Source organism: Coenobita brevimanus, chromosome 61 (genome assembly GCF_032717465.1).
Source record: "Coenobita brevimanus isolate Jiangsu-jjx chromosome 61, ASM3271746v2, whole genome shotgun sequence".
NCBI lineage: Eukaryota > Metazoa > Arthropoda > Malacostraca > Decapoda > Coenobitidae > Coenobita > Coenobita brevimanus.
The window spans coordinates 18,190,316-18,210,495 of record NC_137014.1 but is presented as its reverse complement, the minus strand read 5'-3'; the positions used below and the strand labels follow the sequence as shown (position 1 = coordinate 18,210,495).

Sequence of the window (20,180 nt, the reverse complement as noted above, 5' to 3'; positions counted from 1 at the left end):
GACTCACTCTCGGCGGAATTAAATTATCTGTCATTAGCTGAAATGGATAATATATTTATGTCGATCATAAGGGAGTTAATCGTGAGAGAATTTACATTTTCATGCTCATTTTAGTCACGTCCAGGTGAATACATCGTTTGCATTACATATGTATAGTATATTATTAAAGTTGCCCTGACCACGAGGAAGTTAAGAGAATGAAACAGACATGCACGATTGTGGTGAATAGAGAACAAATACAGTGGCTGGATGGCTAAAACATATACCCATAATCGTAGTGAAGGATCTCTAACCTGAAGATCCTAATGTGCACGACACTCAGGTTTACTCTAAACTTTCCACCATATACCCCTCGGGACTCACCACAGCCACTACATAGATTCAAGTGATGGAATAGATGTGTGTGTGTGTGTGTGTGTGTGTGTGTGTGTGTGTGTCTCTCTCTCTCTCTCTTTCTCTCTCTCTCTCGTCTTGTCCCCCTGAGGTCCCACACCCTATATATCAGCTTGGCGGGCTTGATGTGTTTGTGTTCCCTGGCGCAATCACTCCTTTCCCTTCCACCGTCAGTCTTCACTTACCCAACCACACAGTTCCCACCTAACCACTCAGTCCCTTGTTGTTCTTCTCTATATCTTGTCACTTCTCATCACATCTAGCTATCTCTTGTCTGATCTCCCCAAATCTCGGCCGATTTCGCCATATTTCGAGTGATCTGTCTGTCGACTGATCTCGTTGTTTCCCACCAGATTACACCACTTTTCAACTGATTGAACTTGGCTGGACCTTCCACGTCTCTCCAGATCTCACCAAGGCTCGACATCCGTCACCTGTAATTGCCCATTGTTTGCATTAATGCTTTTACAAGCATGAATCGCTCTCATTTGAGTAAATAACTTTTTGTTAGCTGGACAAATTACTTGTGTTGATAATAGTGAACATACTATGAGAATAATTACTATCACTGTATAGTGGATGTGATGATGATCACGACAGGTATGTAGATACTGCTGCTGCTGCTGCTGATCATGATCATCTTCATGAGAACAGTCATGATGATGAAGGTGAAACCCGTCACCAGCAACAGTGAATCCAAAGTTGATCATAATCCAAAGCTAAGCCGAATCCAGAAGTGACCCAAATCTGAAGTTGATAGGAATTCGAATCCAACCCGAATTCGAAGCCTACCTACACTCAGAGGTGATTCGAAATCATATTTAACCCGCACCATCCCGGTGACGTGAATTAACGTCCGCACATGATGTGCACTCATGTCCCGGCGACGTGAATTAACATGGCAGCATTGCAAGGTCCCTATTTTGCACAATTTTCAATTTTCGCGAGTGATTTCGCCAGTGATTTTTGGCACATATACACGGGACACCTTCCTCTATTCCTCTACAAGATGCCAAGCAGGGACAATGCCTTACACCGCATAACCTCTCCCCCCCCCCTGCACGCCATTGTCTCGGCAATTCACCTATTACCAGTGACCTGGCCAATAAAGACATTCAGAGCCAGAGTGATTCTCCAATCGATGACAATGTGGAGGACAAAGTTTACATAGCATTAGAGGAAGAAACAGTCAGAAATGATGATCAGGTAATGTGGGAGAAAAAAGGTCATGAATGGTGATGAGTTAGTGAGTGAAACAATGCTTACAATGCCTATATTACTGTTTGAAAACCAATATACTCTTGTACTACATATAAATTCGTAACAAGTAAATAAATAAATACTGTTTATGAGTGGATAAAGTAGTTACCCTCCCATAGAACTCGTTTTCTTTGGTGCCAGCCAGTTAGAAAACCCAGTCAGGTAAGGAGGTACTTGTACCTGAATCGAGTATTTTAAACCTCAGGTGAGCGATTTCTCTATGAATTTTCAATGTTTCTCACCAAAAGCGGATGTTTGAGCCAAAAAAAAAAAGGTCCAAAAATGTCAGGACTGGGGCGTACCACTGCCCAGAAAACGTCGGGATGGGTCGGGTTAACCAGAACACAGAGTTTGCTTGAATCCAACGTTGACGCAGACCAACGAATTAAGAGGTGACCCAGACCCAAAGCTAGTTCAGATCCAAAGCTAACTCAGATCCAAAGCTAACCCAGAACCAACGATGACCCAGAACTAATTCTGACCCAGACCCAATGCTGACCCAGATCCAGAGCTGACCCTCACACAAAGCTGGCCTGATTCAGAATCTCACTCTGTTCGGAGGCTGATCATAACCTGACGCTACCCAAATCCTAAGCTGACTCATCCCCGCAACTGACTTGATTTCAAAGCTGACTCGATCCCAAAGCTGACTTGGTCCCGAAGCTGGCTTGATCCCGAAGCTGACTCGACTCTGAAGTTGACCTGATCCTGAAGTTAACCCAAACCTGAAGCTGACCCAACGCCAAAGGTGACTCGATCGAGAAGCTTACCCGAACCTGAAGCTGGCCAAAGCCTAGGTAAAGAGAATTCAGAGGAGACTTCATATGATGCGCATACTGTACCAAGCCACACTTTTTCCCAAGAGAACTCAACCCAACGATTGAGCCTCAAATGATTCCAAACAGCAGCCACTTGCAAACCCCTGAACACAGGATCCATTTCCCACGACAACTCAAACTCTGGAATTTGTCGTAAATGAGCCTAAACCCAAAACATTCTAAATCCCAGACGAACTTGAATTCCAAGTCATTCTATAGCAGAAATTAACCTGAACTGTAACCTAACCTTATCACCACCTCTAGCCATTATGGACTCCTACTGCTTCACGTTAAAGCCAACTCGAACCTCAAACATATTTGAATCCCAATTCAGCTTGAAACCAGAGCCAACTCAAACCCTGAACCCAGCACCATGCTGAACTTCAAACAGGTTTTAATCTCACAAAAAAAAAAAAAAAAAATCGAACCCCAAAGCCAACTCGGGCGAACCTCCAACCCAAAACGATAACGGTATGCATATGACCCAGGGGACAACTATTTGAAGGAGTTTTTTCCACATAAAAGTGCTCCCTCGCTCCAGTAAATGCTCTCTCAGGTAGATGTTTAGTGTCGCTGTCTGCTGCTGTATTTGTACCGGCGCTTGGAAACTGTGTGCAGGCCTTGCTAATGATCTGAAGTTATTTTATTTTTTATTTGGATATTCCATGATAGCTTAAGTAAATACTGCTTATAATTATCAACATATAAAATATGTGGTTGATAAGCATAATTGTGTGAATGTCTGACACACAAGATAAAAACATTATGTCAGTATTATCTAAGCTTGACACCGATGATGAGTGAGGCACGATCAGTGATCCCTGAAAAAATGGACGCAAGTGCCCCATGTAATTATGCCAGTGACAGGTATTAACACTGTAGAATTACCATACGAATAGTTCATAGGTCATACACTTACCGAATTGCCTCTCACCTCCAGTTTTCGTACAGTGGGGACGTTACAGCGAGATTTTCTCACCTGGGACGTCATACCGACGTACTCTTCTCACTGGAGAGATGTTATAGTGAGGAGTTTCTCTCACTGATTGAATATTATAGTGAGGCACTTCCCTCACTAAGTGAACGTTATAGTGAGAGGCTTTTCTCACTGAATGAATGGTATAGTGAGGGGCTTTTCTCACTAAGTGAATGTTATAGTGAGTGGCTTTTCTCGCTGAGTGAATAGTATAGTGAGGGGCTTTTCTAACTAACTTCATATAACAGTTAGGGGATTTGGTCACTAAGTGATGTTATAACGAAGGGCGTTTCTCACTACTGGGACAATATAGTGAGGGGTAGTTTCATAAGTTGGGCCCAAATTCCAAACGCTATAAACTTTCAAGTACTGATGTCCTTTACAAGTGAGTAATAAGTGAGAGTTTAGCCCACAAGGTCATCATTAATCCTTGTCCCATAGAAGTTGGTAATTAGACCAATGTTTTTATAGCATTTTCTTTCCTCAAAATTAACCCAAGAATCACCCCGCCAAGTTAATGCACCAGCTCCCTGGAAAATAGATAGATAGATATACCTAGATATATATAAAGATGGATACGTAATGTATCGTCAGAGACGATGTGCAGAACTAGTGCAGGATATCCTATTAGGGAGAGGTTTTCTGTTTCTGTAGAAACATTCTAATGTTATTTCATTTAGTTTACATTACATAAATATTGTTATTTATACTTGATTTAGTTTTGTATGTGACTTGTGTCTGTGCGATGATTTTTTTAATATTAAGAAGTACGATCGGGGGAGGTAAGCTCATGACTAGTGAAACGGAGTAGGCTAGTTTTTGTCAGGCAGCCATGGTTGTGACGTGGAACCTGGCTGTTCTGTGCTGGTGATTTTTGTGTAGAAATCAACGCTTGTGCATATGGATTCGGGACTTGTAAGACGAACAAAGTTGGTGTTATGAGTGATCAAGTGCCTTGATGGGTCTCCAGTGGGGGGAGGTACCGTGCAAGTTAAAGACCTGTTCTATATTTACTGCAGTGTGCTGTATAAATGTACGCTTTTCTTCTCGGTGGTTACCTTACGTATGTGATAACGATTCAGAATGTACAAAATTTTATTTGTATTCTAATGATTGAAACTTTGCTTTTTGTTTCAGTAAGTCATATTGTTGGTATATTGATTATGATATGGTATGTGAGACATGATCTGATATAGGCTTTATTAATTAGTATTGTGTTACTTATTTCAGGGTACTGCAAAGCTAGTTTGGTATTTAGGGTATTGTGACAATTTCAATATTTGTGTGAGTTTTGCAAGTTGAAATGTCATCAATAAAGTTGCAGCAGCCTGCTTTAGATTTCACTGGAGTCTCACTACATTTCAACACGGCTCCGAGATGGATGTTGAAAAGTTGCAGCGAGGCAGTGAAGCCCGCACGTTGGCCAAGAGGAATTTTACTAGAAAGTATGATCTTTTTAAAGAGACCGTCAGTCCAGAGGAAGTCGATGCTGTGTTAGTTGACGTGCGTATGGAGGTGTGTGATGCTTACTCATGAGTTGAAAAGTGTCACGATGAATATGTATCACTGTTTATGAAAGTTGGTAAAGAAAAATGTGTCATTGTGGAAGCTCAGAACTATACTGATGAGTTGGAAAGGACAAAGTTGTGTTGTGTACACAAAGAAAATTACTTAAAGGTGGAGAAAAGGAGTCTGGTGGCAAGGATAAAAGAGTAAAGGTGAAAGGGTTTCAACCTCCAGTGTTCAGTGGTGATATAAGGGAGTATCCCAACTTTAAAGAAGATTACAAACGGTTAATGGAAAGTAGTTTTGATAAAGATCCATATGCTTTAAGATCCTGTCTCAGTGCGGGTAGCACTGAGCTCAGTGACAGGTGTAGAAAATGATTATGACAAAATGTTTCAGAGGCTGGATGAGAAGTTTGGAAACAGCTGCAAATTAGTAGATACTGCGATTTGTGATTTGAAATCTACTAAGTTTTTTAGTGAAGGGGATAATAAAGGTTTTGTGAAGACAGTGGAGATAATTGAGAGACGTTGGTTTGATTCGAAAAGAATGGGTTTAGAAGGAGAAATTAATACGGCAAACATGGTGAGTTTTTTGGAGAAAATTATGCCTGGTACGCAAAATCGTGAATGGATTATCTGGAGAGAGAAATACAGAAATACTGGAGATCTATCTGAGAAATTCATGGAGTTCTTGGTAAGAGAAAAGAGAGTGTTGTCGTACATGGATTCAAGTGTTAGATCAAGCACGACAAGTAACAAATCACTGTGTCACAATGTTGTCAGTGATGTAAATTATGAAGGGGGAATAGATGATGTAATTGTATCTGTTCAGAAACTTCAGGAAGACCAAGCTGAACTGGGGCAACGTGTTAATCATTTAGCACAAGCTATATCGGACTTGGCAATGAGTAGAACTGATCAGGAATCGTCTCAGCCTCCGAGAATTAGGTGCTGGCTATGTAACGCTCCTTTTTCCTCACGGTTTGAAACTCGCGGTGGATTTTGTGGATTTCGTGGAGTGTTGTTAGGTAGGAAAATTAGGGTAAGGATTAGGTTAAGGTATTATTGTATTATGAGTCTATATTTTTTTTATTTATGTTTTCTACCCCAATTTGTAGACTGTTGAGTGGGGACATAAGTATGTTGAAATGTTCTTGTGTAATGCATCATCCTTGGGGGAGGCTATAACTCCACTAGCCGTGAGCTTCGAAAAACCCATAGTCAAGTAACCTTTTTAAAATTAGTTGTTTAAGCCAGTGTGAGAGCCTGCAATAATTGCTTACCAATCTACCTTGCTGCCAGCTGTTTCTAAACTCACGGTTCAGACAGATTTGGTTATTCGTATGTGAATATAAATAAAGGAAAATTGTTGAGTTGGCAACCTGCACTTCCCGGGATGGGGGATCGCAAGCAGAGTAACGCCACTTGCCCGGCGCTTCTCTCTCTGTGTACAGGTGAGTCCCGATGTCCTAGATTTTTTTTTTTTTGTGCTGTTTTTATTTTATAGCTGGGGACATCAGTGTGCAGTGATTTTTTTTTTGAGGGGTTTGGTGGAGGAGGTGTGTTAATGTGATCTGAGAATGAATATATTTTGTTTAGTGTTTAATGCTAATGACTTGCCCGGCGCTTCTCTCTCTGTGTACAGGCTACCACGTGTTCTGAATGGCCTTATAAGTCGCGTACTGGGAAATTATTCAGAGATTTGTAGTATGTATTTCTTGGAGTAATGTAATTCGGATCTATCATAGATACTGGGAAATTATTTAGAGATTTGTAGTATACGAGTAGAGTGGCGTAGTGCAGAAACTGTGTGTTGTAAAATCCTTTCATTGTTATTTTTTTTTATGATAAGACAGTCATTATTCCCCGTTTTCATATTAAATTCAGTGTCTGTAATAATATAGAATGGTGTATTTCTTTGAGTAATGTAACTCAGATCTATCATCCCGAACTTTAATCCATCTGATAAAATTATTAGTTATGAATAGGTATTATTTTTGAATTAGGTAAACTAGTAAGTCAGGGCTTGAATGTGACATCAGAAATTGTGAATTTTGTATGTTATCCCAAAATATTTTGTCATTAAAATTGTGTGCCCCCCCTTTCAACGTGCTGTCTCTCTACCCACCGGTTTCGGACGAGGAAGCGTACAAAGAACAACGCCCCACACTACCATTTCATGTTTTTCTTTTTTTTTTTTTTTGTCTTTTGTAATGTGTGTCAGCGGTCTGTCTTCCGGGTGATTGACCTCGTTGATTAGAGACTTTTCCCCAGGGTTAGACCGTTACACTGGTGGCAGCATCAACGTCATTGTAAGATCCTAATTCACCCCGTTTTAAAGGGGTTGTTACACTGGTGGCAGCTAAGGTGGGATACGTGAAGTCCGAGCTGGTTGTGTTGAGGGAGATAGTCCGTTGTAAGTTAGATAATTCATCTCATTCAATGTTTAAAGATCTAATTTGGGAAAGGTGCATGGAGTCAATTATGAATATTACCAAAGTGGAAGAGAGTGATCAACATAAGATCTGAGAGTGTTAATGGTAGTAGAACATCATTAAAATAAATTTTTAAACATGGATAGAGACGAAGATTTGATTGATTTTGGAAATAAAGGGGTGTACAGTGAGCGAGATGAATCAGAACAGCCAGAGGATTCAGTAGTACGTGGAACCCGAATAATGATAGACGCAATGAGGTGTGTAGTGGATAGATTGGAAGACGTGTCCACCAGGCTGGATGGACTTGAGAGATTGTCGATGAGAGCGGATAATACATCAGTCCCTCCCAGAATTCCATCACCAAATATTACACCAATCACTAGTCAAGTAAATACTCGACCTCATGTAGTGACCAGTACCCCAGTTAAATCAACCTCAGATGTCCTGATCAAGCCTCGTGACATAAAAGTCCTCGAATTAGACGCTTTGCAAAGGTTGGATTCAGGGGCCAGATTGCAGATGTTCTTTGAATCGGTGGAACGTTGTACGAATGATTCTGCAGATAGGTTGGAGGTTGCCAAGTCGCGAGTGGATGGAGATTTGGCGGTTATGATTCACACAGCTCAAAATCGTGGGGACATAACGAATTGGGATGACTTCAAGGTGTACCTCACGAAGGAATTTGGTATGGAACTAAATTTTGATCAGGCATGGCGACAGAATGCTGCATTCCATTACGATTGGTCGCAAAGCCCACAAGCTTTTGTTCATAAGTTTAAGTGTCATTATGCCGCAATTCGAAGAACCTTTCATAATGAGACTTTGCCTGATAGAGATAAACTTCTGAAGCGTAAGTTGTTGCAAGGATTTCCGAGGAAGAGCCGAGATCTTTTGGAGGAGTTCAAGGATGATAGTATCCCTTTAAATAAGTTTCTAGGACATGTAGAAAACGAGAGAGCAATACTCATGCAAACCCAAGCTACCGTTAATTCAATTCCCAACCGACCAGTGAAGGATACTCCTCGAGTTCCCACTAGTGACGACAACTCAAGTAAGAGCGATTTGCAGTCAGTCAGTTCTATTTCGGCAAATTCAAAGGATAGTTTGTCAGGGATCGAGGCTAGATTGGATCAGATACAGCGAGAAATGAACCGATCAACCTCTTCTGGAACGTTCTCGTCACCTCGTAAATTCTGTGCTTTTTGTCAGTCTAGTACTCACTTCCTTAGAGATTGTTGGAGGAAACCAGAAAGAGGTCAGTGTTTCGATTGCTTGCAATATGGTTGTAGGCGAGGAAATTCGAAATGTCCTGGGAAGCCAAAAGGGAAGACGGTAGTAAGACCAAGTAAGACAGCCTGTAACGTAAAAGCCTCTTCATCTAATGGGGTAGCGAGTTCAGTCCGTAACACCTAGCCTGCGACTGTATCGGCCGACGTATCAGTCTCTGATCCTTCTTTGTGACTAGGCCGAGCAGATACCTCCCCTGTAATCCAGTTAATTGTCAATGGGAAACTCTGCGCCGCCATACTGGACACAGGGAGTGGCGTAACGCTTATTAGGAGAAGTTCAGTTCAGAGGTTAGGACTGGAAATAGATAAATCTCGGTGTTTGCCATTCTTAACTGCAGTAAATGGGGATCCGTTGAGACTTCTTGGGATGGTAAATGTTGCTATTCAGGTGGGTGATCAAGAAGTCTGTAAACAATGGATCTCAGTAGTGCCAGATACCTACCTAAATCGAGACTTATTGCTGGGTTGTGACATCATCCAAAGAGCTCCTTTAACTTGGGATCCTCGTAAAAGGGTAATGCTTTGGGGAGGGGCAGCATACGACGTATCTCATGTCCGTGCAACCCGAGCTTGTGTGCAAAGAGTTTGTCTATCCTCTACCGAGTGTACTCTGGATGTTGCGAAGAATTCTGTTCAGTTAAAGGAAGTAGTACGGTTGGAACCATATAAAGTTAAAGTCATCAGAGTCAAAGTGAACGAACAACCTGGATCTAGACTAGTGACGTACCTTCAATCACAGTACTCATCACAAACTTTCCCCTTGTTGGTAGAGGTCAGGGAGGATCAGACAGTTCCAGTGATGATAGGTAATCCTTCTAAGGCAAGTAAGATTCTTAAACAAGGTGCCACTGTAGCCCATTACGATCAATACTCAGGTCCTGTGGATGAGCAGCCTGTCCCAGTAGGTCACACCCGGGTTGAGAATGAACTAGAACCTCGAAATGATTATGTGGAGGGTAGCGGTACCCGAAGTGAGCGGTTACAGAAACTTATCGGCCTGCAGAATTGGTCTCATCTTCCTGTTGGCCTTCAACAACAATTGTCACAAGTCGTGTTAGCTCATGAGAAGTTATTCATGCTTGATGAGAAGGAATTAGGCAAAATCTCAGGGGAACCCGCTCACATTAGGGTGTCCGACCCAAATCCTTGCAGATCTCCCACATATCGATACCCTGAACACGCAAAGAAAATAATAACGAGTATGCTTGAGGATATGGAGTGGAGAGGGGTGATTGAACCCTCAAGTGCAGCATGGCTATCTCCGATCGTTTTGGTGAATAAACCGGATGGGAGTAAGAGCATGTGCTTAGATTTTAGAAAGGTAAATGAACAACTTGCAACAGATCTTTACCCTTTGCCAAGACTAGAGGATTTAGTAAATGTGGCGTCAGGGCATCAATATTATGTCACCCTTGACTTAAAGGATGCCTATTTTCAAGTAGTCCTAGATGAGGAAAGTCGAGATCTAACCACTTTTTCTGATGGAGTTTCATTGCACAGATTTAGAAGATTACCCTTTGGCTTGAGTTGCGCACCTGCCATATTCTCACGTAAGATGGCTGAGATTTTGACCCCGCTGTTACGTGAAGGTTGGGTCAAAAATTATCTAGATGATATTATCTTATGGGCTGATGATTTTGACGAACTGTTGGGAAGGTTACGGAAATAGTTTAACTTGTTAGAGAAGAAGGGTATTAAACTGAATCTTACTAAGTGTGATTTTGCAATGAAGGAGGTGAAATTTCTAGGTCACAGGGTTTCCAAAGAGGGAAGTGCTCCAGATTTAAAGAACTTAGAAGCAATTAGTCAGGAGAAACCTCCTAGGAATGTTAAAGAAGTTCGACGTTTCATCGGCATGTGTGGGTTTTACCGGAAGTTTGTACCACAGTTTGCTAAAATTGCAACCTCTATTACCAACCTTATGAAGTCAAGTATTAGATTCAATTGGACTAATAAGTGTCAAGAGGCATTTGAAATATTAAAGTCAAAGTTAATGTCAGCACCCGTTCTCGTTAATTATCAGCCTGAGCTCCCTTTGGTGTTAGTAACCGATGCCAGTGATGAGTGCGTGGGAGCAGTACTGCATCAAATTCAACCTGATCAGACTATACGACCTCTTGGTTATTATTCAAAGAAAATGAATAAATGTGAAACAAGGTACTCTGTAACCAACAAGGAAGCTTTGGCAGTTGTTCTTGCGTGCCGACATTTCCATCACTATTTATGGGGGATCACTTTTGAGATTCAGACCGATCACCAACCCTTAACTAATATCTTTCGTAGACGAACCAAATCTCCGAGAGTAACAAGGTGGATGCTCGAGATGCGAGAGTACAACTTTCACGTAAAATATGTTAAAGGGAAGGTTAACGTAGTTGCAGATCATTTATCACGACCAGTCAGATGTATTGCCCATCAGTCCCGTGTTACGTGGTTAGGTTTGACTCAGGAGGAGTTCAAAGAAGAACAAAAGAAAGACCCAACCTGGGAGGAGTTAATAGCTTATTTGCAAGGTGGAGTATTGCCCAGGCGAAAGATTGCTAGAGCAACCCTTGATCAATTTGAGATAATAGATGAAGTGCTACATTATGTGAGGGAGAATAAGGACTCTAGTTTGAGTTATGCTGTAGTAGTACCCAGACATTTGGTCAGACAAGCTCTAGAAGTGGCACATGATAAATCAGGGCATTTTGGTCAATATAAATCAATCAAGAAAGCAGAAGAGTATTTCTATTGGCCATCAATCAAAGTAGATGTAATAAAGTACCTTAAAGAGTGTCTTAACTGTCAACAATATAAATCTAATCAGGGAATGTCACAGCAGTACAAAGAGTTACCCATAGTGTCACAGCCATTAGAAAGGATAGCTATTGATCTGACTGATATGACTGCAGGACAAGATGGTAACAGGTATATTCTTACAATAATAGACCATTATTCTAGGTTTGTAATATTTTATCCTTTAAAGACCAAACATGCACCAGGGATAGTAGATAGGCTTTCCCAGTACGTTACCGACTTTGGCCAACCAAGATCTTTGCTGTGTGACAACGCTTTGGAGTTTACTGGACATGAGATGAGGACCTGGGCGGAACAACACGGAGTCGGGCTGCTCTACACTACCCCATACCACCCTCAAGCCAACGGTCTCATTGAAAGGATGCATCGAACTCTAAAAACTGTGATGGCTCAACTGTGTAAGGGTTATCCTTTGAGGTGGCCTGCTCTTCTTGGTAAATGCCAGTCACATATGAACCAGGCAGTCCACAGTAGCACTGGAGTTTCGCCGTATGTGGCATTCTTCGCCAGACAGCCACCTCGTTCCATCACCGCTCCACTACTTACCATTCCCTCTGAGGATAGTGATGTGCAGAAACTAAAACAAATGATAAAAGACGCCAGTGTGATAGCCCAAAGGAGGTATAGAGCAGTGGCTAATCGAAAAAGACGAGAGGAAAAGGTATCAGCTGGTTCCCTAGTGTGGGTTAAAGTGGAAAAGGCCTTACCTGGTACCTGCACTAAACTAAATGCCAAATGGAAAGGCCCATACCGAGTAACTGAAGTGATAAGAAATGGGCAAGGTTATGTGATGGAGGACCCTTATTCAGGGAAATTGGTGCAGAGGGCAGCTGAAAAAGTGAAACCTTATGTGAGCCGGACAGAGATCATTCCTGAGCAGGAGTACTGTGTTGAAGAACATGATGAGGTTGAGGAAGAGGATCATTATCTTCCTCCCCGCCGACGCAGACCTCCACGACGGCTCATTGAGGAGTGTTAATATGTAAATAGTTAGGTTATAGTGAAGAGTGTTGTAAATAGAGAAAAGTGTAACAGTTGGAACCGTTAAGATATGAGAGCCTGACCGAACAGCGAGTCCAGTGTATGTAATCCTTGTTAGCTACAGTGCTCGAAGGTCAGCTGAACTCTGTCTCATTTAGTGTTTCGGGACAAGAGAACCCCATGTGTGTGAAGATTATAATGTGTTCTGTATAGTGTTTGTATGTAGTAATAGTACGGTGACCTTCATTCGAGGAGGGGGTTTTCAGATAGGGCTGTTAATTCCCTTGCTCACGTCACAGTCATCCCCTCGATGGTGTAGCGGGTCCTTAGTTCACTTGAGGACGTATTATTACCACTGTCTCCACTTAGTATGGGGATGATTTGTGTAAATGAATAATGACTTGGTTGAATGAGGTGAATGTAATAGATTACTCCCAGCTATGAGCAGAGCTAATACTAGAGTGACGGAGGTTAGTCAGATGACTTCTCCAAAGACTGCCCGCAGAGTGAGGATGACTGGGGTCCCGAGTGTAAAACGTGTACATGGTGGAGAGTTGGTCTTCCTCACGGGGAAGATGTATGAGTCAGATGACTCTGGGGACAAAAAGCTAGTTGAGACCAGAGTGTTAGTTGTTTAGTAGACATTGTACCTGGTAGGGATGGTTTGGTGTTGAGTTGTATTAAGAATGTGTCTTCACCGTGAGTTTAGACTCCGGAGAGGGGGCGTGTGTAACGCTCCTTTTTCCTCACGGTTTGAAACTCGCGGTGGATTTTGTGGATTTCGTGGAGTGTTGTTAGGTAGGAAAATTAGGGTAAGGATTAGGTTAAGGTATTATTGTATTATGAGTCTATATTTTTTTTATTTATGTTTTCTACCCCAATTTGTCGACTGTTGAGTGGGGACATAAGTATGTTGAAATGTTCTTGTGTAATGCATCATCCTTGGGGGAGGCTATAACTCCACTAGCCGTGAGCTTCGAAAAACCCATAGTCAAGTAACCTTTTTAAAATTAGTTGTTTAAGCCAGTGTGAGAGCCTGCAATAATTGCTTACCAATCTACCTTGCTGCCAGCTGTTTCTAAACTCACGGTTCAGACAGATTTGGTTATTCGTATGTGAATATAAATAAAGGAAAATTGTTGAGTTGGCAACCTGCACTTCCCGGGATGGGGGATCGCAAGCAGAGTAACGCCACTTGCCCGGCGCTTCTCTCTCTGTGTACAGGTGAGTCCCGATGTCCTAGATTTTTTTTTTTTGTGCTGTTTTTATTTTATAGCTGGGGACATCAGTGTGCAGTGATTTTTTTTTTGAGGGGTTTGGTGGAGGAGGTGTGTTAATGTGATCTGAGAATGAATATATTTTGTTTAGTGTTTAATGCTAATGACTTGCCCGGCGCTTCTCTCTCTGTGTACAGGCTACCACGTGTTCTGAATGGCCTTATAAGTCGTGTACTGGGAAATTATTCAGAGATTTGTAGTATGTATTTCTTGGAGTAATGTAATTCGGATCTATCATAGATACTGGGAAATTATTTAGAGATTTGTAGTATACGAGTAGAGTGGCGTAGTGCAGAAACTGTGTGTTGTAAAATCCTTTCATTGTTATTTTTTTTTATGATAAGACAGTCATTATTCCCCGTTTTCATATTAAATTCAGTGTCTGTAATAATATAGAATGGTGTATTTCTTTGAGTAATGTAACTCAGATCTATCATCCCGAACTTTAATCCATCTGATAAAATTATTAGTTATGAATAGGTATTATTTTTGAATTAGGTAAACTAGTAAGTCAGGGCTTGAATGTGACATCAGAAATTGTGAATTTTGTATGTTATCCCAAAATATTTTGTCATTAAAATTGTGTGCCCCCCCCCTTTCAACGTGCTGTCTCTCTACCCACCGGTTTCGGACGAGGAAGCGTACAAAGAACAACGCCCCACACTACCATTTCATGTTTTTCTTTTTTTTTTTTTGTCTTTTGTAATGTGTGTCAGCGGTCTGTCTTCCGGGTGATTGACCTCGTTGATTAGAGACTTTTCCCCAGGGTTAGACCGTTACACTGGTGGCAGCATCAACGTCATTGTAAGATCCTAATTCAATCCGTTTTAAAGGGGTTGTTACAGCTACATGATTCTAACACACATAATATATATAATTGTAAGGAAGTTAAAGACCTGAGTAATGCTGATAAAATTGAGACGGTCAAGCGAAACCGTGTATGTTTCAACTGTCTTAAGGGATATCATTTGTCGAGAAGGTGTCAGCTAAGGAGAACCTGTGAAATTGTAACCACTGAGGATGAGAGGTATGGCAAGTATCACCACGCTTTACTTCACGATGCCTGTGTTGATAGACTATTGTTTTACACAGCACTGTCTGTGAAGTCGGAACTAAAGATAAGAGATAAGGCACTTTTGGTGATAAGTAAATTATATGCTGGTAGTAGTAACTTACCTCTGAACACTCTGTGGGATCCAGGAAGTGACAACTGACATAGCCCTTGTGACATTTGCTATAGCTTCTAGATTGGGTCTGAAGGGCAGAGATGTGAATTTGTCAGTTACTAGGGTGGGAAGAAAGAAGGAAAACGTTTACAGAGTAAGGTGTATGTTATTCCCATTACTTGCTTGGAGGGTAAAGTTTGGCATATAACCGCCTATGGGACTGAAGATATAACCTCAGCTATTTGTGAAGTGGATTTGACTAAGGTAGCAGAATTGTTTGAAGGCATTAAAGTTGATGACTTAGATAGGCCAGAGAGTGATTTTGATTTGTTGGTAGCTACGGACTGGTGAAGCTTAATGCCTCACGTTAAAGCATCTGTGGGAAACTTACAACTTACACAGAATATATTTTGGTTACTCTATTGGTGGATCACATCCGAAGATCAAATTTAAGTCAAAAGGAGAGTAGCTTCAATGTCACTGTGAGTCATGTTGCTATTACAGTAAAACCAAATGGCATAAGTGTGGAAGATAAGTTAACCCCTCCTGCTCTTCAATTACCAAAATAACTTTAACCAAAACTCAAGATTCACCTATTACAAGATTAAAGAGATCGCATTGACGTCATTTCATGGTCAATCAGTGCGAACAGATCTTCTTCATTAAGAGGCACAGAAAAAGAATGAATAATATCTTCCACAAAATCGTGATGACAATGATTTCCACACACTGCTGACACATATAATGCCCACAAGAGGTACAAGTGAACAACAAGTCAGTGTATATAGTTAACACTGTATATAGTGTATTGTTATGAAGGGAGATTTGTCAGTTAGGTAGTCTCGTACCTTCGAGACGTTTCTGGTACCGTAAGTTCGGTTCGAGTCAGAGTTGCCAGTTTGCCTGCTGTTTGTGAGCGTAGTCATTTCATAAGTTGTGCATTAATTTAATGTGCTTTTTCTCAATGTTTTATTTAAATGATTGCTTGTTAAATCATGCAGTTTAAGTTCGTATGGTAAATGATTTAGAGTGTTATGTAATGTAAGACAACTCTAGAATGTTTTGTTGTCTCGTAGTTGGTAACTGTTGTTGCTAGGGGCTGATGCAAGACAGTATGTCCTAGAATGTTGGAGAAGTGGACGTTTCTAGAAAAATACAAGCTTATATAAGGATGGGGAAGAGATTAGAAAGTGAGTCAGTCAGTCTGGAGTTTATTCAGGTGTCAAGTCAGTTTGAGTCAGTTTTGGTGCTGTGTCAGTGTCAGTGAAGGTTGTATATTTTTGGTACTTGTGAAAGTGGCAAACAGTGACGGGTTATTGAAGTTTGCATATCAGTGGAATTTGAGAAGACAGTGAAGTGTATTAAGTGTAATTACTGTCAGTGAAGATTATTTTCAGTACTTGTGTAATAAGTGAAGTGTTAGCAAGCATTAAGTGTACTAACTGTGAAGTGTTGTTAAACATTAAGTGTAACTGCAATCTGTAAAGTGTGTATAGCGCAAGTGCTTGTGAGAACAGTGAAGTTGGAAAGAATTAAGTGGAATTATTTGGGAAATAAAGACAGTGAACTTTCAGGAGCCAGTGTTTATTTTCGCCTCAGCTGATCTTGTGGACTGCACACCTAAAGGCTGACCATAAGAACAACAACTCACTGGGCAACGTCCTTCTTGTACTGTACTTCTGCTGTTGGAGCCTGTGGCAGTGTGGGGACTGGGACGTAACAGTATATAGTTAATACTGTATATAGTGTATATATATTTTTTATATAAAATAAAATGTGGGGCTATATAATATCATTTTCAGTAATATCTGTGCAATATAAACTAAACCTTAAAATATGGGTCCCAAGGGAATTAACAAGCAATTATCAACCATGGACAACACCGAAAAAGCGTAGTCAAACTTAAACTATAGAAAATCAATGCATATAAAAATAAGAAAGAAAAGAAATACAGTAAGATCACATAACAAACAAACAAACAAAAAAAAAGCTTGTTACTACAAATGCCAAAATATCACATAAACTTCTATAAACAAAAAGCAAATTGTTGTTCTCCACGAGCCAGTGGCAAGACACATCACTATCATTGACCGCAGCATGACCGGATTCGATGTCAGGACTGCAATTATTAAAATTATGTAACGACAAACGATTGCATTATGTTAAGCTTGCTACAGCTATGTAACTACTAACGATATGTAACAATTACAGTACAATTATGTAACAATTCATGCAATGTTACAATTAGGTATTACTACAATGTTACTACAATGTTATGTAACAATTCATACAATGTTACAGTTATGCATTACCACAATGTCACTACAGTATTATGTAACAATTCATACAATGTTACAATTATGCATTACCACAGTGTTACTACAATATTATGTAACAGTTCATACAATGTTACAATTATGTATTACTACAATGTTACTACAATATTATGTAACAATTCATACAGTGTTACAATTATGTATTACTACAATGTTACTACAATATGTAACAATTCATACAATGTTACAATTATGTATTACCACAATGTTACTACAATATTATGTAACAATTCATACAATGTTACAATTATGTATTACCTCAATGTTACTACAATATTATGTAACAATTCATACAATGTTACTACAATTCTGTATTACCAGAGTCATCACACAAGTTAGGTGAAATATTAGATATTACTAAAGGGATAACTCCATATGTAATGTAATGACCTAGCAGTATTACCATTGCACATTTATATGCGTATGTCTGTTATACATACACATCTTACAAACTGTTATACGATAACCAATTTAACCATATTGCATTTATTCAATTATGTATACAACTTGTTTAAAATGTAATATTACTGTATCATTGCAATATTACCATGGATATTATATCTGTACGGTATTATAATCAATATTATGTATTAAGAGTGAAGAAGAATATTACGTATTAATAGATTAGCATATGTCAATGATGATGGCTGTTGGAGGACCGCCAGCTGCGTGACAAAGCGATGTCAGGACTCTAAAATATCTTAATACATAATAGCTAGCAACATACATATATAGTCTAGATGTTAGGTCAATGTCAAACCTAGGGGCCAAAAGGAAATGATGTTAGCACCTCTCCAGAATGCATCTCACCAGCACAGTAGCCCACTAACAATGCCTCGTGACCATACACATACACACATACACACACACAGGCTTCTAGAACATTTCAACAACAGTTTAGTACATGTGACACGGCCCTGCTAAACGAGAATGTAGGAATCTGAGCTCAGAAGGGGACTGGCCATAGAACCGGCAGGTAGTGGAGAGAGTGAATACGAAGAGGGGTCTGACTAGACTTAGTTAGTATATTAAGTCCCTATATAATACATTCGCTGCTCAACTTAGACTTTCTTTGAAGATAATAAATCAAGATTAACTGCCTGTATTCATCTTTAACTCCTCCTGCTCTTCAATTACCAAAATAACTTTAACCAAGACTCAAGACTCACCTATTACAAGATTAAAAAGTTACATATATATAAATGTTGGCTACGAAGCTCCAACAGATGTTGTACGATCGGTGTTGCTCGTCCTTTTAAGAAATTGCACAAAAAGTTCAATCGATGAGATTAGTACTTTAAGGGTTACTATGCCCCTAAATGTGGTGGGTGTAAATGTGGCTCATGCATACTAAGGGAGAAGAATTACAGTATTAAGGACAAGGAGTTGGCGATGATAAGTGAAGGACTGAATTATAACCCAAAAAGGAAATGTTGGAGTGCCAAATATCCATGGAGTAGAGAACATGGACAACTACCTAATAATATAACTGTAGCTATTGGTAGCCTAAAATCAACTGACTGAAGACTTGAGAAATTGGGATCAGAGTATTATAAGATGTATGATGACCAAATTCTGGATATGGTAAGTAGATATGTGGCCAAAAGGTTATCAGTGAAGGAGATGAGAGACTATGAGGGACCTGTACATTATATTCATCATCATGAGGTTCTGGGCCTGTTCTTATAACACACTAACACTGCGTCACAAGCCGAAAGTTTGTCCTAAATTAACTGGAACAAGTCATAATTCCTTAAGTTTGACCTAACCTGAGTCATAGGTAATGACACATCCCGAGTTGGTATAGCACTTTGGACGGGACTAATGACTATCATAAAGGTAATCATGGTTGCTGCACCACCAGAACAACAATAGATTCGCCACCGTCAACCAAGAGTTTTTTGTGACGGCAAAGATGTACTTAATGAGTTAAGTGAGACAAATTGGTAAAGAGATACTGCATGGACTGTGCAGGGACAATTTTTGTGACAGATTTGGTGTGGGAGACCCTAACAAGACCAACGGCAAGAAACTGGAAAAATGCAAGTTTGTACAGTAATGGTGACGACCTCTAGTGCATTTCTCCATCATACTGTTAGAGTTCTCCATACTGCTGATCCCCCCCCAAACCAAGCCCGTTGTAGTCGTGGGGGGGCTCCGGGGTCTGGGGCTGGGACCTGATGATGGGGGTGGTGTCCTTATACCCTGCTTCCCCGCCCTTGGGTCCCAGTCCTTGGCCCTACTAATTTTGCTTGGTCCTTTTTCTTCTCATCTCTTCTTTTATTTTCTTCTCACCTTCCTAAGGTGTGAGAGCCGTGCTGATGGGATGCAAGGCTGTCTCTTCTGTGTCAGTCGCTAACGGCCTCGGGGAACCATGGGTACGGTTGCCCTTGTATTTTTCGCCCTTACTCTTGACCGGGCTCTCAGGAGTGGACCAGTTTAATTCCCGTTATGTACAATTAGGCTCACCATGGCCGATAATGACATATTAACAAATTCTCAAGGAGCAACGGGAGATGCTCCTTCAAAACCTTCTCCCGGACAGGCGGATCCCCCATCCCCTACTTTTCCGCCACTTTCCTCCTCTTCCTATCCTTCTGTTTCTTCTTCTCCCCCCCCCTCTCCTTCCTCCCCCCCTCTTTCCAAACCCACCATCAATAACATCAATTTTTGGTCGCCAGACATGGCCTAAGTTCTTCAACATCCAGCCGACAACAAATGACCTCGCTCTCCATCTCTCTCTCCTTCGACAGATAGGTCCTGACATAACGTTTGCATCATGACCAAATGGAGACCGCCTTTTGACTGTCCAGACTGCTGCGCAGGCTGAGAAGGTGATGGCGCTTACTGATCATTCTGGTCATCCCACCGCAGCAGTACCAGATCCCCACCTAAACTCCAGCATGGGAACTGTTCTAGTCCCTTCATATATATCTATA

The 20,180-nt window shown here is 40.7% G+C and overlaps 1 protein-coding gene across 1 annotated transcript; it reads left to right on the top strand.

Moving 5' to 3' along the window:
* Nucleotides 1–11,494: 11,494 nt before the first annotated feature.
* Nucleotides 11,495–12,460, top strand: LOC145403536 (uncharacterized). Its single transcript, XM_080275207.1, has one exon. The coding sequence runs from the start codon at nucleotides 11,495–11,497 to the stop codon at nucleotides 12,458–12,460; it is 966 nt and encodes a 321-aa protein (XP_080131333.1).
* The last annotated feature ends 7,720 nt before the right edge of the window (nucleotides 12,461–20,180 follow it).